At 44.4% G+C, this 17,521-nt stretch overlaps 1 protein-coding gene across 2 annotated transcripts; it reads right to left on the bottom strand.

Annotated features, from left to right (window-relative positions):
- Window positions 1-3,877: 3,877 nt before the first annotated feature.
- LOC136477391 (probable serine/threonine-protein kinase WNK4) lies at window positions 3,878-8,683 on the bottom strand. Of its 2 annotated transcripts, XM_066475545.1 has the most exons (7): window positions 8,018-8,683; window positions 7,596-7,633; window positions 6,741-6,968; window positions 6,437-6,657; window positions 5,488-5,645; window positions 5,023-5,416; window positions 3,878-4,935 (listed from the first exon to the last, which is right to left on the bottom strand). In XM_066475545.1, the coding sequence occupies exons 1-7, from the start codon at window positions 8,093-8,095 to the stop codon at window positions 4,223-4,225; spliced, it is 1,830 nt and encodes a 609-aa protein (XP_066331642.1). In that variant the 5' UTR covers window positions 8,096-8,683; the 3' UTR covers window positions 3,878-4,222. The 2 variants fall into 2 exon arrangements, with proteins under 2 accessions (XP_066331642.1, XP_066331643.1); XM_066475546.1 differs by lacking the exon at window positions 7,596-7,633 and having other exon boundaries at window positions 3,880-4,935.
- Between the last annotated feature and the right edge of the window lie 8,838 nt (window positions 8,684-17,521).

The raw sequence follows: 17,521 nt of genomic DNA, 5'->3' as shown, positions 1-17,521 counted from the left end.
CTAGACCGTTCAGGTACTTCATGGTTCTAATAGATGCATCTACTCGATGGTCTCATGTGTGTCTTTTGTCCACACGTAACCATGCATTTGCAAAAATTATTGCTCAAGTTATTAGACTTAGAGCACATCATCCTGAACATTAAATTCAATCAATTCGAATGGATAATGTTGCTGAATTTTCCTCAAAGGCTTTCAACGATTATTGTATGGCTTTGGGAATTTAAGTTCAGCACTCTGTCCCATATGTCCATACATAAAATAGTTTAGCAGAATCTCTTATTAAGAGAATTAAACTCATTGCAAGACTGTTATTACAAAATTGCAACCTACCAACTTCATATTGGGGTCATGCGGTCTTACACGCTGCTAACTTAATTCAATTACGACCAACTGTATATCACGTAGTCTTCCCATTGCAATTAGTACATGGGAATATGCCAAATATTTCCTATCTGCGAAAATTCAGTTGCGTTGTATACGTACCGATCTCACTGCCTAAACGTACTTCTATAGGTCCACATAGGAAACTTGGTATCTATGTGGGATATCAATCTCCATCAATTATCAAATACCTCGAGCCTCTTATAGGGGACTTATTCACGGCCCGATACGCTGACTGCATATTTAATGAGGACCATTTCTCGACATTAGGGGGAGATTTCAAGTACCAAAACGAATGCCAGAAAATCATCTGGAATGCCCAAGGCATTTCCCCCTCAGATCCACGTGCTCTAGAGACTGAACAACAAGTTTAGAAAATCATAAACTTGCAATATATTGTAAATAACCTACCAGAAGCATTTACTGATTATAAGGGTGTCACTAAATCCTCTTATTATGCTCGCAATGCGCCCAAAAGAGTGAAGGTACCAATAAAAATCATTTGACTCCCACTTCCAAAGAAGAGGGGGAGAAGTACGGCCGCTCCTAAGAATAATGCTACAAGTAAGCGTCCGAGGATATAGAGGGCTAGATCCTCCAAATCAGTAAATCCAAGTCAACCTCAAGTTGATAGACACCCAATAGTGGATAAAAATCCAACATCAGGACCAAATCCACAACTCGGATCAACGGTGTATCCAAATTCTGATCCTAGGATATCGGAACACCCTGACTCCATAGTTTTGGGAAATATTGAATCAAATAATGGGGTGAAAGAAATTTCCATCAATTACATAGATTCTGGAGAATCATACGATCGTAAGACTACTGTTGTCGACATGTACTTCTCTGCAGCAATTGCAGAAATCTTTCTCAATGATCCAGATCCCAAGACCATGGTAGAGTGCAAAAAGCGCTCAGACTGGGCTCAATGGAAAGAAGCAATTCAAGCTGAGATAGCTTCGTTCACTAGAAGAGGGGTATTCACATCTGCAATACCTACACCTTTCAAAGTCTTTCCTGTAGGCTTTAAATGGGTTTTCATCCGGAAACAGAATGAGAACAATGAGGTGGTGAGATATAAAGCGAGGCTAGTAGCACAAGGGTTCACGCAGAGACCCGGCATTGATTACAATGAAACCTATTCTCCTGTAATGAGTGAAATTACTTTCCGATAGTTAATATCATTGGCAGTTTAAAATCATCTATCTATGTAGGTGATGGATGTGGGGACAGCATATCTATATGGGTCACTTGATTCAGACATATACATGAAGGTTCCCGATGGAATCCAAATTCTGAATCCAAACACAAATCGCAACATGTATTGTGTAAAACTACAAAGGTCATTATATGGCTTGAAGCAGTCGGGACAAATGTGGTACAACCGACTGAGGGAATTTCTTCTAAAGAAAGGATACTCTAGCAATGATGATTGCCCATGTGTTTTCATTAAGAAATCTCGAATGGGATTTTGTATTATATCCGTGTATGTTGATAATTTAAATATCATTGGCAGCCCAAAGGATATAGATGAAGCACGCAAACATCTAAAGAGGGAATTCGAGACGAAGGATTTGGGTAAGACCAAGTATTGCCTAGACTTACAACTTGAGCACCGTCCTTCAGGGATTTTAGTGCATCAATCAGCCTATATCCAGAAAATATTAGAGAAATTCAATATGGATAAATCATACTCTAATAAAACTCCAATGGTTGTTCGCTCCTTAGAAATAGGGAAAGATCCATTTAGACCACGGGATATTGGGGAAAAGATGTTGGGACCAGAGATCCCATATCTCAGTGTCATTGGCGCACTTATGTATCTTGCAAATTATACCAGGCCTGATATCGCATTTGCAGTGAACTTACTAGCTAGGCATAGTGCGGACCCAACTCGTCGTCATTGAACGGGAGCGAAGTGTATCCTCAGATACCTTAATGGCACAAAGGATCTTGGTTTATTCTTTAAGAAAAATCATGATCCCAGTATGATTGGTTATACTAATGCAGGTTACTTATCTGATCCTCATAATGGAAAATCCCAAACAGGATTTGTATTCTTACATGGAGGTACAACTATTTTATGGAAGTCTTCTAAGCAGACTTTGACAGCGACCTCTACTAATCATTCTAAAATTATTGCTCTATACGAGGCATCATGAGAATGTGTATGGCTTCACAGAATGATTAACCACATACAACAGTTGTGGTATTGGTTCAATTGAATCACCTACAATTGTCTATGAAGATAATTCTGCTTGTGTTATATAGATGCAATCAGGTTACATAAAGAGCAATATCACTAAGCATATTGTTCCTAAACTGTTTTATCCCCATGAATTACAACAAAACAGGGAAATAAACATCTTGCAAATCAAGTCGTGTGATAATCTCGCTGACCTATTTACTAAGTCCTTACCAACTTCTGTGTTTTAAAAATTGGTACATGGAATTGGTATGCGGCGACTTCGAGATTTGCCACAATCAGAGGGAGACATCTCCTAAATGTTGACATGTACCAGCATCATATTATACTCTTTTCTTTCACAAGTTTTACTTACAAGGTTTCTTATTAAAGTTTTTAATGAGGTAATATTAACATAAGCATATGTTATATTTCCAATTTTCTCCACCAGGGTTTTTGTGGGAAATATCAAAGACACATATTGCCCTCACAACTCATACATGGTTTTTCCCTGAAAAGGTTTTTCATGTGAGTTATCCAAGAGGCAATACCAATAATACGTCGTCATATTTTCTCCTAATTTTCCCACTGGGTTTTTATAGGAGTTTTAGCGACATATCACTTTATATTGCTTCTCATATTTTTCCTGAAATAGTTTTTGGGAAGTAATCTATATGTCGTATCTCCAATATTTTCTCCACTGGGGTTTTTAATGGATACAAATGACATAGTGATTTATTTAAATCACACTCATATATGTTATTTTCTTCTTATTTTTCTATAAGGTTTAAATGAGTTTTTATAGCATATCTATACATACATATTTCTCAGATTTTTCCCACAGGGTTTTTTGAGGAATTCAAACATATAGCTACATTGATCTCAAAGAAGATTCGATCAAGGAGGAGTGTTACGAAACGGTGCCTACCAACCGACACCTATTCTACAGATGATCTCATCCGTCCAAGCAAGCAGTTAGGATTAGAGATTAAATTAGCAGTTAACTTTCTCGAACAGTCACGTCCGTACGATGTCCGTACGATATCCGTACAGCGTGACCCTTCACTTGTATATATATCTAAGAGATCAATGAAAGCATAGGTTGTTCCAAAAATCTTGTTCATTTTTTGTTCACTTTCAACAGTTTTACAGGAAAAAAAAAGTGTCCCTGGGCTAATTTACTAAGAAGATTCTCAAAATCACTCATTAGGGCCTTTTTTTTTACAGGAAAAAAGTGTTCCTGAGCTAATTTAACCAAAAAAATTCTCAAAATCACTCATTAAGGTTTGTGGTTTGATGTCTTAGTGAACTAATAATTGATGAAGTATATTGTTGTTGGAAGTTTAGACAGTTTGGTGAATTCAATGTTGAGTACTGTTTTTCATTTATGCACACAAGATTGGATGTTCGGTGATATGTTTGTGGGAATCTAAATTTTTAATTCTAATTATTCCACAACCCCTGTTATCAGATGGCCCAGGCAGGGCCGGGAAGCACCCTCCTCAACGAGAGAACGATCGGCCACGAAGTTTCATGAGTTGCAAACTACATCAATGCTTTAACTAAAACAGATTATTAACGTTTCACACTTCAAACATGAAATCGAACATAGCTTATGATGTTTAGAAGAAATGCCAAATTTGAACAAAAACATCATTTATCTGGCAACCACTTTTTTCGAGCTCCTTCCATAGCCTCTTCTCGCATCCTTGTCAACTCATCAACCAAATGTTTGTACTGAGCTTCAATCAAAACAAGCTCCCCGTTCAGCACATCCTGATTATCAGTAGAAGTTGATGAACCACTGCTGGCCAACTCCAAGAACGGTGATGCTTGATCTATATGGAAAAATGACCTTGATCCAACATCTAATACTTGGCGGCAATCTACTTTACTGATTCCCTCTTTGTACCCACCACAGTCCATAGTACCATAATCCTCGGCCCCATAGTCACTCACACTTTTGGAACTCTCAGCAAGCTGTACAGAAATAACCGAACCTTCAGAACCTTGTGATCCTCCTAGGTTGGTTCCACATGAGACAGAATCAAGAAAACCAGTTGATGATGCATTCACATCTTTTGGGTGCATCATACCATCAATTAATGCATAATCAGGTGCCAACTTTGAGATGTTCTGCTGGGAAGTGATTGCAAGTTCACTTTCAGACTGCCTATACGACTTCGCTGCTGCATCATTTACAGGTCTCCAACCCGGAACAAGATTCACTATCAAAAGGTCAATAAAATCAGCAATGGAAGTAACATCGCAATCTGCTAACTCCAATTGTTCAACCATTTCAGCAGCTACAGACATAGCTGTATCAGAATCCAAGTAGAAGAGGAAATGAATATTTCTTGCATGACCTGAAATCAGAAAGGCATTAGCTGTTACGGCACCAACAATATACAAAAATTTAGGTTCAAAAAGAAATGTATCAAAGTAAGGCATACCAGACAAATCAGCTATTCGCAAAACCAGTGAGACTGAGTTGTTATCAAGTTTCTCGCCCTTTAGCTTTAGCTCTGTATTTCTGTTGGTTCTTGTGAACTCCAGGACTGGTGAATGTGGAGCAACACAACCATTTTCCTTGCATGAATTAGTAGGGCTAGATTCGAAAGTGTCAACGTCCATATGCAAAGACGCCAAAGAAATATCTACTGTTTTATTAGGTGTTGGAGATGTAAACTTAGTGATAGCAGGTTCATGTGTATTGTCAGGACAAAGAAATGGGTCTTGCAGAAGTTCTTTGGCAGACGACCTCTCAGAAGCAGGAACTAAACATTTCTCAATGAACTGCTTTACTTGAAGATCAGAAATTTTAGCCAATGCAGCAGGTTTAACACCCTACAGATATGAGGTGGTAGTTTAGATAAAATAGTGTTGCAATTCTACAAATTAAGTGAATAAGCACTTACTGTGGATACTTTCTTAAAAATCTGAGCTGGATTCGTACATTCACTGTATGGATATTCAAGAGTAAAGATCTCCAACAAGCACATTCCAAATGAGTATATATCAACAAGTTCATCATAACTTTCATCATAAAGTTCAGGTGCCATGAATTCTGGAGTACCTGCAGAATGTAAGACACATGTCCCACATGATAGGAGTCTATCAGGTAAATCAGAAAGCAAATATGAACAGATGATAAAAAGTTTAACATTGTCAAATAATATTAATAATTGATCTCTCAAAAATGATGATTAATAATGTCATAAAATACATCAAGAGCAACAGAGGAAACACGAGACCATTGGTCACAGGCATATACAAGGATTTTACAGTCATTCACCCAACACAATAAAGCTCTACACTACAGCATGGTAGTCCTAGTCTAGTATGACACGGTGCAAACAGGTACCACAGAAAAAGTAATCCAAGGTGACAGGTACGAATAGGAATAGGGATGCAAGTTCCACTTTTTTTGTGCGTGTGCTTGTGGAGAGGGGATCTAAAATGACATGGCGCAATATCTAAAACCTAGCTCAGGAAACACCATTGGATACCAACTTGTATGCCTAGATACAAAGCAAGCTAATTTGAATGAGGCATAGGTCATTTAGGAACAATGCTTATGCATGCAGCAGATGTCAGCGAGTTGGAACATTATGGCTAATTGGCTCTGCATGTAAATAAGACTGACAGCCACTGGACAGCAAATTCTATGCAACCACAGTATCCTTGGTAGCTCAGATCCAATCAAGAATAACTAGGGAATAAAAATCATCAATTCTCCTTTCAAGTAAGCGGTATCGATGAAATGGTCACCTAGATTATCTCTCCAGACTGAAGGACATTAGATCAACAAGAGATTTGTTTATAGTAAATTAAGAATTTGAAGTAATAAAGTGATAAGATCATTACCAATAACACTCCTCGCCCTTGGTGTTTGCATTACTGTAGCTAGCCCAAGATCTCCAATCTTGACTTCTCCATGGTTTCCATTAACAAAAATATTATCACACTTCAAGTCTCTATGAATAATTGGAGGTTGGTGGCTATGCAGGTAATCCAACCCATGAAGAATCTGCCTTGCCCAATTCTTTATTGCCTTCAAGTTAACACGTGGATGTTTCTGACGGTAACTAGAAACACACAAAGGTCCAAGTGTCATTTCTCAATAAGAATGGAAGCAATAATAAAGAATGGTTATTAGTTGGTTACTTACTGCCTGAGACTTCCAGATGTGAACAGCTCTGTGATGACATTAATTGTCTTACTCTGGTCATCAATCCACGAATAATAAAACTTCATAACATTTCCATGCTTGAGAGACTTCAGAAGATGAACTTCTGTGTAGAGCCTATCAAGATTATCTGGGCATTGCATCACCTCATCTATGTTGATTTGATTCCATGCAACCTCAATGCCTTCGACCTCATCAAATGCCTTGTAACTATATAAATTTAATAAAAGCATATATGAAATTTTAGACATACCAAAATTAATATACTCTAAAGAGTTGAAGACAATTCAGAAAAACATAATAAATCATGTGCCATTATGATTGTGTAGCGAATTTCTAATAAGCATATCCCTTCTGAATTGCAGTAAATCACTACCATGTTTGGCATGCAACAGTAATGTCTTTCTCCTGATGTGAAAGACACAGGTGGAGAGATATATCTTAAACAATGGTTATTACTGTCAAGTGTCATGTCAACCACCAAAATGCCAGAGGAACAAATCAGCTCAACAGCCCGACACTCCCACTATAGCAAAAACATATCTACTTTTAAAGAAGTTGGTCACAGGCTCACAGCTCTTGATATAAGCCTGTGACCAGTTAAAACGTGCATCTATGTTCAACTGCATCTTGCAGGTTTGCAAGACCTTTTCCCCCAATATATTTTCAAATTCAAAGTTAGACAACTAATTGCAGCAAATGAATCTATTTAACAAGGAAATATAAAGTGGACAAAGAGGATGCTGAGGAGCAGAGGGAATAATTGCAAGCAAAGGAATCTATTTAACAAGGAAATGTAAAGTGGGCAAAGAGGATGCTGAGGAGCAGAGGGCATACACAGTCTTGAAAGCTCCTCTCCCCAGAATCAAATTATACTGCACCAAGGAAAGAGAATCAGATCAATACGACTGGCAGGGTCATGTCGTTTTCGTGTGTCATTTTACATGACCTGTTTTCATGACTGAGCATGAAATTCAGGACATTCCATTTTACAGATGATTACTTTCAATTTCTTTAGAATAATATTGTTTTCATCAGAAACACGTCAACATCAAGAGACAGGATGCTTTTTTTCACTAAAATGATGTATGCATGCATTGTTTTTCAGTAAATTGACTAATTGAGTGACCATTAAAGCTTAACATAATACCATGGAGATGTCAAATCACAATATCACATTCACATCAAACAGACCTAAAATGTAATACGAATCCATGACAGGATAAAGTCAGACAGGGATTGATAGACAAGGAACTTACGCGCATGTATCGCCCGGTTGGATCTACTTCCGCGTATTCAGCATCGACCACCTCATCCCCACAACCAAACACCTCCATTCCGGATCAGCCCCCTCAAGCAAATGACTCTACGAGCGAGAGGGAGAGAGAGAGAGGAAGCAAAGAGGAATGGACCAGGGAGATCGCCGGAGATGCCGGTGGTCCGCCCGCGGCTCCTACGCCCTTGGCGCGGCAGCAGGGGATGATGGGGAGGAGGACGGGGCGGCGGGTGCCGCGCGTTCAGTGAAGGGCTCGGAGAACGGGGCGTACGACGGCCGCATGCGGAGGCAGCGTCGGCTGCGCAGCGACGACGTCGGGTTCGCCCGTCCCGCAACGCCCATGGCCCGGCACCCGGCGGAGGATACGCGGCAGACGCAGCACCTCATTCTCCCTCGATCGGCGTCCTCTCGGCGGCGTATGTGGAACCCATGGGAGGAAGATTCCCCGCGGCGGCGGCTACGAACACGGGGAGGCGGTGGCGGCGCACATGGACGGAGCGGGGCCAGGTGGGGCCAGGATGGGCTAGGCTAGGGTTACGACGGATTGGCGGTGCGGAGCGTAGGTCTGCACGGGGAGGAGGAGGAGGGGGGAGGTGGTAGGCGACGACGAATAAGAGGGAGGGAGGTAGCGGTGGGGAGGGAAAGGTGGGAGAGGGAGAAATAGTAGTTGGGCGCTTGGGCCTTGCCTGGGGATGTTCAGCCTGATCGCTGGGGCTGGCTGGACGGGCTGGCCAGCCCCCTCACATGAGTACTGTTTATTTGAATCGGTCAGCAGTATTTTTCTTTTATATAAACGAACCAGTAACGATATGAACCAGCCAACCGAACAGGCTGGTTGTACTCTGTTTGTGAATTGGGACGGAAGCAGGCGAGAATACCTCCGTTTTGGTTTCTTTTGCCGCTGTGAAACAAAACAGCAATGTGGTGCTCCGCTTGAACTTGAAGGCTCTCCTTGAACGCAGGAATTTTATTTATAGCATACACATACAATACGTGGGAGATAACAAAAATATCCTACGTTCTAAACAGAACCTAAATATTTGCCAAATTTTATCCGTCTATTTTGCAAAACAAGGGACACGTTATCGTGCTAGTACATGCTACTTAATCATCAATGTGTATTTGGTTCGACAACAAGATAAAATAGTCCTATCTATCATGTAGGATGAAATCATCCCAGTTAGAGCTCGTTCGGTTAGCAGGGAATCACTCTCTGGAAAAAATCTAGCTAAAACAACTAGTTTAATTTGTACTAAGCAAGTAAACTTGGAATGGTTCCTGGCCTAGAATGAGCTAACCGAACAGGCCTTTAGTGTTTTATCAATAAGAATGGATCCATCTTGTTTGGTGTCACTTAAGAGTGATTGAGTCAAATGGAATGGATGAGATTTCACACCATCATCTACAGTTGTATCCACATGTCATAAGTGTGCCACAACGGTCAAGTTCTCATATATATCTCCTCTTTCCTCATTACTCTACGCTGTTCGCCTAGCATGTTCTCCTCATCAACACTACCCCAGCACCACCATCGTCGCTTGCCCCTCCATCGCCACTCGCCCACAAAAATAAGAGAGCCATGTAGGAGTAAAGGACTGGCATGACCGTGAGCTCAGTTGTCTGAGAGGGGCATGACCACGAGCGAGGAGCTTGGATGCCTGAACCAGAGAGATTGTCTGGGAAAAGTTCGGCCAAAGAGTAGCATGGTGGTGCAGGAAAGGGAGAAGCCCTGAGCCGAGAGGCGAGACGTGCTGCTCACCCCAAGTTCGTGAGCTAATATAACTAGATCCTTACTTTTCTCTCTCCTCAAGCTACATACTCCCGTCCACTGAATACATGGCAAAGAGGCAATAGAAAGACCCTCCTCCCACCCTCACCTGCCCCTTTTTCCTCCCCACTCCTCTGCTAGGGCGCCATGGCGACTATCTCCATTGCTCTCTCCCTCGTCTTGGACCACTGGCTCCACCGTGCCCACTCAACTCTGGCTATGCCAAAACAAGGACTTGCGTGATGACGTACTCCTTGCAGTAGCACCAACATAGCAACCACCTATACTCTAGCACATTTTTACGACAAGACAGTAAGGTTGCTTGTCGCCATTTTTTCATGAGAAGTTTATCACAAGTAAAAACAAATACACTCTCATCTGGCAAACAACAATGAAGTAGAGTGGCATTGATAGCATATCTGAGATCAAAAAATCACTTAATAGGGTTCTATAGTTTCTTTGGAAAGTCTTGGGGTGTCGATAGATGTTGGCGCAATGACATGACACTCATCGGTTGTTTGATGTAGTGGTGGCTCCAACAGACATGAGCAGTATTGCGATGAATCTAGTGACTTTTTAGGGGGGAAAGGCAACTACAAATATGCATTATAATACATAAGATGGTCCAAAAATATATATTTAGAAGTGTCGGTGTTTCAAACAAACACCGCCTAGTAAATTTATAATTGATGCGTGTTAGGCCCGGATAGTGCGCTAAAGGACACAAGGTTTATACTGGTTCGGGCTGAATGTCCCTACGTCCAGTCTGTTGCTGCTTATGTTATTAGCACCGAAAAAAGGTTCGTACAAGGGGATATAAACGATCGAGAGAGGGACTGGTCCCAAGTCTCTGATGGAATGAACGAAAAGGTTGCCAAGAGCTTAGTTGCTGCTTAGTTGTGTATGAAGTGTCGTGTGTGTTCAACTTATCTGTCAAGAGTTGGTCCCCTTTATTGGAGGAAGCACCTCCCCTTTTATAGATGAAGGGGATGACTTTACAAATGAGAGGGAAAGGGTGCGTATGCTACCAAGCCTTGTTGTCCACGTCTACCAAGCCTTGTCGCCCATACCGGCGGATACCAGATAATGGTAGGCACCTACAACACTATCGATGCCACTGTAGAATGTCAGGATGGCTGTAGAGTACTGCTCCGCATAGGGTATGGTCTCTGGTACAGTGGTTTTGACTTATGAGCCTTGCCCTGTCTTTCTTCGCACGCCTTCTGGTTCCTACGAGCCCTGGTCGAAGGAACGCGGGGTCAAAGTCAGAAGTAGCGCTTTAGGCAAGGCCTTCCGATCGGATAGGGCATCCAGAGGCTGAAGCGAGTGCTTCGATCGGGGTGGTGGGCCCAGGGGGTCGTCGAGCGGGCACCGTCCCTTTCGGACCACGGCGTGGTGATAGTACATCTGTTACTATAGCGGGCGCGAGTCTCTTCCTAGACCGTAGTGGTTGTCATATGCCTGTGTCGGGTTCTGTGTCTGAGGGCTGAAGGCGGCGCCTACAACACTATTCGGACTCTGTAATGGCGGAATGGTCTAAAGCGCCCATCCCATCGTATCCTGACGGTACCTTCCTACAGGCGTGCAGGACATGGTCCTTGGTATGGTGGTTGACTCAAATGTCATGTCGTACCTTGTGCTCATCCTCATAAAGGCACAGGGCGTACTTGTTGGGTGAGGCAGAGTCTGCCCTCGGCCATCGGACGAGGCAGAGCCCACCCTCGGATGTCAGGCAAGGCGGAGCCAGCCCTCGGGGGTCGGGCGAGGTGGAGCCAATCTTCCATCGTTCTGGCAAGAAGCATAGTAGCGCTCTTGTCTGACCGGAAGCGCCAACGTTCGATGTTTATTAGTTCCAACTCATTGGGTACCCCGGTATTAGGCCCTCGACAGTAGCCCCCGAGCCTCTGGGTGATTTGGGTAGAATCGCCCGGGGGGTATTTTGATTTGCCAGAGGGTGCGCGCGAGCGCACCTGATGGGTGTAGCCCCCGAGCCCTCGGGTGATTTTGACATAATCGCCCGGGAGTGCTTCGGACCCTTCGCGGGCAAGGCTATGAGGTTTGGTTTCATCAACCGGAAAGCTTTAAGGGAACCTTGGTGTCCCATTCGTGGGGATTTTGTCCAAAGTCAGCCTGGCCGGGGGCTCGACTTTGGATTGAGGCCCTACTGATGCTCGTGTACCTGAGTCCCAATTGCTTACGAGCCCATCCTCTGTTGGGTTCGTCATTGAGACCGTCAGGCCAATCCCTAGAGGTGTTCCAGGCCCAGGTAGGCTAGAGAAGAAGCATTCTGACCCATATCCCCTCTATGGGAAAGGAGTCCGGTCCGCTTGGGAAGGCAAACCGTCCAACGCGGTTTTAGTGGGAAAGGATAGGGATCGCCGGCGCGTATCCCGCAAGGTGATGCGGCGGTGCGCGTGGCAGGCCCAGAGATCGAGGCGGACGGTTGCGCTTCTTGCATTCGTCGCCCCTATAAAACCATGGGGTCCGCCCCTAGGGTTCCGTACTTTTGCCTTTTTGCCTTCGCATCGCCAACCTCCACCGTCAATCGCCAGAGCCTCCAACACGTGCACTGCTCCCGTCGTTAAACTCGCTGTTGCCTTCTTCCCCGTGCTGCTCCCGCCGTTGCAATGGACCCAGGGTACAAATCCAACATCTCCCCTCAGCGCTTAGAGGGCCTCGTCCGCCGAGGCCTCCTTCGCCCGTTGACCGCTGCCGAGGAGTGGCGGCTGCCCGGTGAAGAGGAGGAACTACAGCCACCCGAAGGGTACATCGTGTCTTTTGCCCACTTCCATGAGCGAGGATTCGCCACGCCCGCCCATCAGTTCCTTCAGGGACTACTGGACTACTATCAGGTGGAGCTTCAACACCTTACCCCCAACAGGATCCAGCACATTGCGACATTCGTTGCCCTATGCGAGGGGTTCTTGAGGATTAGTCCTCATTTTGACCTGTGGCGGTATCTCTTCGCCGTCAATCTTCTAAAGAGGCGGGCCGGAAAGCAGGAGCTACACGCGCCGGTGGGGTGCGCCGGCATCCACCTCCGCAGCAGCTAGGCAGGAGCGTACCCGCTAATGCGTCTGCCCACCTCCAATAAGGGGTGGCATTCGCAATGGTTCTATGTCAAGAATGACGCCACCGCCCCCTTGCCAATTTTCACCAGGCGCTACATTGTGGAGACCCTAGGGTCGTGGGGGTGGGGTGTCACGGGCAAGGAGAAGAAGCACCTTAACGACCTTCTTGCCACCCTCTGAACTCTAAAGGAGAGGGGCATGAAGGGATTAGGGATTATCGGCGCCTACCATGCGAGGAGGGTTGCGCAATTGATGGCGCGCGTGCTTCCCCTATATCAGATGGTGCTCGAGGCGTCGTTCGAAGGGACGGTGCTTTCCGACAAAGCACTCCCTCCCTCTGAAGTGGCACAGCGCATCAAGGAGGTGATGGAGCCCACGAAGGACTCGGTTGGCGCCATCTTTGACTTTGTGTATCTGGTGCCGGGGCATCCCCCAATACGACCAGAACTGGGGTTTGTTGAATTTGTAAGTTTCCTTTCCCCTTGCCTTTCTTTTCATTTGAATTTCTAACCTCCTGATGCTAACCTCGAGATAGCGAGACCAGACAGGGGGACTGTTCTTCAAAGACAACCTGGCTCCACTGCCAAAGGACCCAACCCGGATGGCAGCGAACCGCGCCATGGCCGGTTGGGACAAGAGGACGAGGGAGCTCGCAAAGAAAAAGGTGATACAGAGGCAGCAAGCTCAAGATCGAGGAGAGTAGACTAGTAGTGAAGATGGTGACGATGACGGCGACGATGATGATGAGGTAGCCACCAATGTGGATTGGAACGTCCTAGAGGACGAGGATATGCTGACAAGTGCCCGCCCATCCATGCAGGGGCCCTTCTCGTTCCACGTGGAGGGAAGCGAGTCCATAAGGTCGGCCGAGGTGGGCCAAACCTCTAGCCCATCCTCGAGGCTGGTGGGAGCCGGAGAGTCCACCGCTTCTTGCGGGGTGCTGGTGGAGGATCGATGGGTGGGAGGAGGCGAAGCTGCCGCTGCCCCCGAGGTGCTAATGGAGGGAGGCGGCTACATTGCCACCCTGTCTGAGGTATTGATAGAGAGGGACGACTCCGTTGTCGCGCCCTCGAAGATAAGGGAGACGAGCTCCCCTGCCCGGGAGCGGGGGGTGGGCTCAAAATGGGCCCACCCAGATGAGTCGGGGGGTCTAGGGGTTCATCCCCAAAATGTTCCCGCCGACCAAAGGCACCAGAGTAAACCACTGTTTCCCCTGTTTTCCTTCTTTTTATTTTCCCGCCTTGACCTTATGCCCTTCACCTTCGTGTAGATTCTTACGGACGGGCTGCTCTCTAGGGCTGGCGCCCAAGAAGAGCCTTGCCCTCTAGGTAGGACAGACCATGCTACCCGACGTCGCCCCTATTTTGTGCTAGAGCGGCGCTGATGCCGTGGCCTCGTTGGCCGATCCGGTGGCGCCCGTGCCCTCGGTGGTTGCCGAGCAGGTGGCGTCTTCCATGGCGGGTGCGATCCCGCCAGCCGGGAGTTCGGTATCGCCAACGAATGTGGTCATGACCGTGCCTAGCTAGGAGCCACCAGATGTAGCCATGGTGGCGTCTGAGGGGCCGACGCAGTCCATGCCTCTAGTGGCTCAAACGACAGTGTTCGACGTGGGCTGGATGGAGAGGGATCCAACCAGATGGTCCCCAACCCCGACGAGCCAGGCGCATCTAGATGCAGTCGCGATGGTGTCCATGTGTCGCAGAACCGACCAATTTATAAGAATACAAGTACAATGGCAATCCGCAAGCGGTCGCACTATCATACTTGAACCCATATAAACCCGGTAGTCCATCGAGTACCACGATGGGTCTCGATAAACGATTTACAACAACCAAGATCGTACAGGATTCAACATACATGCCACATATTACATAAAGTTCACAGATACTTTTCATCATCAGAGTACGAATAAAAGTTATTACAAACCAAGTTTGATAAATAAAGCGGAAGCAAATAAGTTCGAAGATAAAGTTTCCAACATAGTTTGATACAGTGCCAAGCCAGATCACGGTCCACAAAAGCAAAGATAGGAATTACTAAAGAAGCCTGCCCAAGGCTTACTCCTCATCCACAGCGGGATAGAAGCAATTCTTGCAATAACCATGATACACAGTGCCATCTGCAACAATGGGAAAATAAACTCTGAGTACGAGAAGGTACTCAGCTAGACTTACCTGTCATAAACCAGAAATAAAATGACTCCAAGGATTATGCAAGGCTGTATAAGTAGACGTAACTTGACAACATTTTGCGTAAAAGGCAATTTACCCGTTGTACCATTATGATTCCTTTATCAAGTTAATTATGACTATCCATTTCTAGATTAGCAACTATCCTGTGCCAAACATGTGGTATATCATTTAGAAGCATACAATAGTAACCATAGCAGGTATTGTGATTCCATATTCATCTGAACCATCATGTTTCATAATATAGTTACTACGATGTTGGGACTAACCAAGTTTCTCACTATCCGAGAGAGACGGCGATTCAAATCGATTTCAACCAGCTGGGAATTTATTCCTAACACAAACCCAGATCTACCAGCCACGATAGTCTTAGGTCACCTTTGGTACAACTCCGGTACACATTTCACGGGTCCGTACTGCACCGCACAATCTGGAACACCAGATGCCAGGATGCTCAGGCCAAGCCTACCCTTGGGCTCAGTCTGATCGTTCCTCGGAAGGAGCGCACAACAGAACGATTCACGGCCTGAGTTGAATTACTCGGCTTTGCGGTCGGAATGAGTTATCCGGCCAGCTAAGTGAGAGGCATGCGTTCAATCTTGTCAGAAGCGCCAACAACGGTACGGTCCTTAATCGACACAGACGGGGATAAATCCACACCCAAGACCTCCATGTCTTGTTGCTTCTCTATCGACTTCCCGTCCGGTCTCGATTTACTTTTACCACATGGTTCTGTTCCACGATAGCAGATATAGCCAACCGTGCTCCGGTATCCACCTATATCTCGTAGGTGACAGGACATCATCCGACTTCTACCGGTCTAAGCATGGCTAAGCATATATTCGATCCTGGACCTATACCGGTTAAAGGGTTAATATCTGGACAAGGAATGTACATGCATCAAGTGGTTTCATTCAACTCTTATAACCTAATGCATCAATCATAAGTACGTAAGTAAACATTTGTAAATTACTGGGAGACTTATAATGCTCCGGAGCTTGCCTCGCAGAAAGGAAGTAGGGCGATGGTCAGGACACTCCGGAAGCTCTTCAGGGTTCTGCTCCACGCCTTCGGGAGCTGCGGCTTGCGGATCCTCCTGCGGGTTCCCTTCCTCTGCTTCTTCGAATTCCAGCAACATGATCTCTTCCTCCGATCCTAGATGTATGAGTATGGTATAAGTATTACGAATGCATATATGTTAACAAGTGCATCACGTTGTTTGAGTAGGTGCATATCTCTTCTCGATTATTACTTAACTACTTCTATAATGCATCGATTATGCCACAAACAGTAGCTACTTGTTTCACTCATAATTGGAGTTCTACAAATCCAAACTCAGTGATCCAGGACTTTCTGGAAAGCTTATCAAATTCTCTACAACTTTGTTATTAACCATTTTTACAGTACACATCAGTTTCAACATGCAACTCATCACACTCTAGAATCAGTCTGGAAACTATTTAACATGCAATGTAAAGTAATAATACTTCTACTTCATGTAATCATTCAAAATTTGACAACCTAGACTCTACCACCAGTTTAAGCATACCATATACAGTTAATATAATATAAAGGTGAAGTCCAAACTATTTATTTAAATGCCTTTATTATTTTATTTAGATATCTAGGTTAAATAATAAACATATATCAGATGTACTTCATAAATTCTCAAAAATTTACAGTGCCTTACTAATGCTATAAAAGGACTACTATAAAAATTTCATGTCATTTTACTAAGTAGAACATTCTATACAAAAATGATAAGGAAGCAAGGCTTGAAATAGCATAAATGGAAAATCCTATTGAAAAGTGTCAAGCAACAGATTTCTTATTTTTCTTAACATCCATATGGTACTAGTATTACCTCCAATAAATTTCATGAATTTTGGACTTATAATTAATTTATAAAAATTTATGCAAGGATTAACTATTTATAAAAGAAAAATCTATAACTATAACACATGCACTGGTCCTCAAATTTTTACCAGAGTTCACATATGCTAAGACTAGTTTACCACAAAAATTTCATAATTTTTGGAGCAAAGAAACTCTAGATATAAAATAAACAAATTTGAATGTATTCAAAAGCACATCTCAAATCCTTATTTGAATCTTCAGAAATTTCTACTGTTGAAGCCAAGAACATATTTTTCCTAAATACTACACTTCCTAAGGAACACAACTATATTTATTTCACAATTTTAGGAGCTACCAAACTGAAGATACAAAATTCACAAAACAAATCAAAAACTGGAATATTTGAACTAGCCTACAACACTACTGTCGCTGACCGGTGGGACCCGGTGGTCAGGGGACCCCACGCGTCAGTGACACGGAGCAGAGCAGCGGCGCTGCTGGGCACTGCGCGGCTGCGACTCGTCGACAGTGAGCTTCGCTGGCGGTAACATCTTCACTACACGACCTACGTGACCTAGCGAAGCGCTTGAGCCACTTGGCCG

Source organism: Miscanthus floridulus, chromosome 8, assembly GCF_019320115.1.
Source record: "Miscanthus floridulus cultivar M001 chromosome 8, ASM1932011v1, whole genome shotgun sequence".
NCBI classification, from domain to species: Eukaryota; Viridiplantae; Streptophyta; class Magnoliopsida; order Poales; family Poaceae; genus Miscanthus; species Miscanthus floridulus.
The sequence above is the reverse complement of the archived record's forward strand: the minus strand, read 5'-3'. Positions and strand labels throughout refer to the sequence as shown.

What these genes read in the sequence shown, in the direction of transcription:
- LOC136477391 (XM_066475545.1), bottom strand. Translation starts at nt 8,095, where the DNA reads ATGGAGGTGTTTGGTTGTGGGGATGAGGTGGTCGATGCTGAATACGCG. An exon ending in CAACCGGGCGATACATGCGC is followed by an intron (nt 7,634 to 8,017) that starts GTAAGTTCCTTG and finishes TCCTTGGTGCAG; the next exon opens with TATAATTTGATTCTGGGGAG. An exon ending in AGAGGAGCTTTCAAGACTGT is followed by an intron (nt 6,969 to 7,595) that starts GTATGCCCTCTG and finishes AAATTTATATAG; the next exon opens with TTACAAGGCATTTGATGAGG.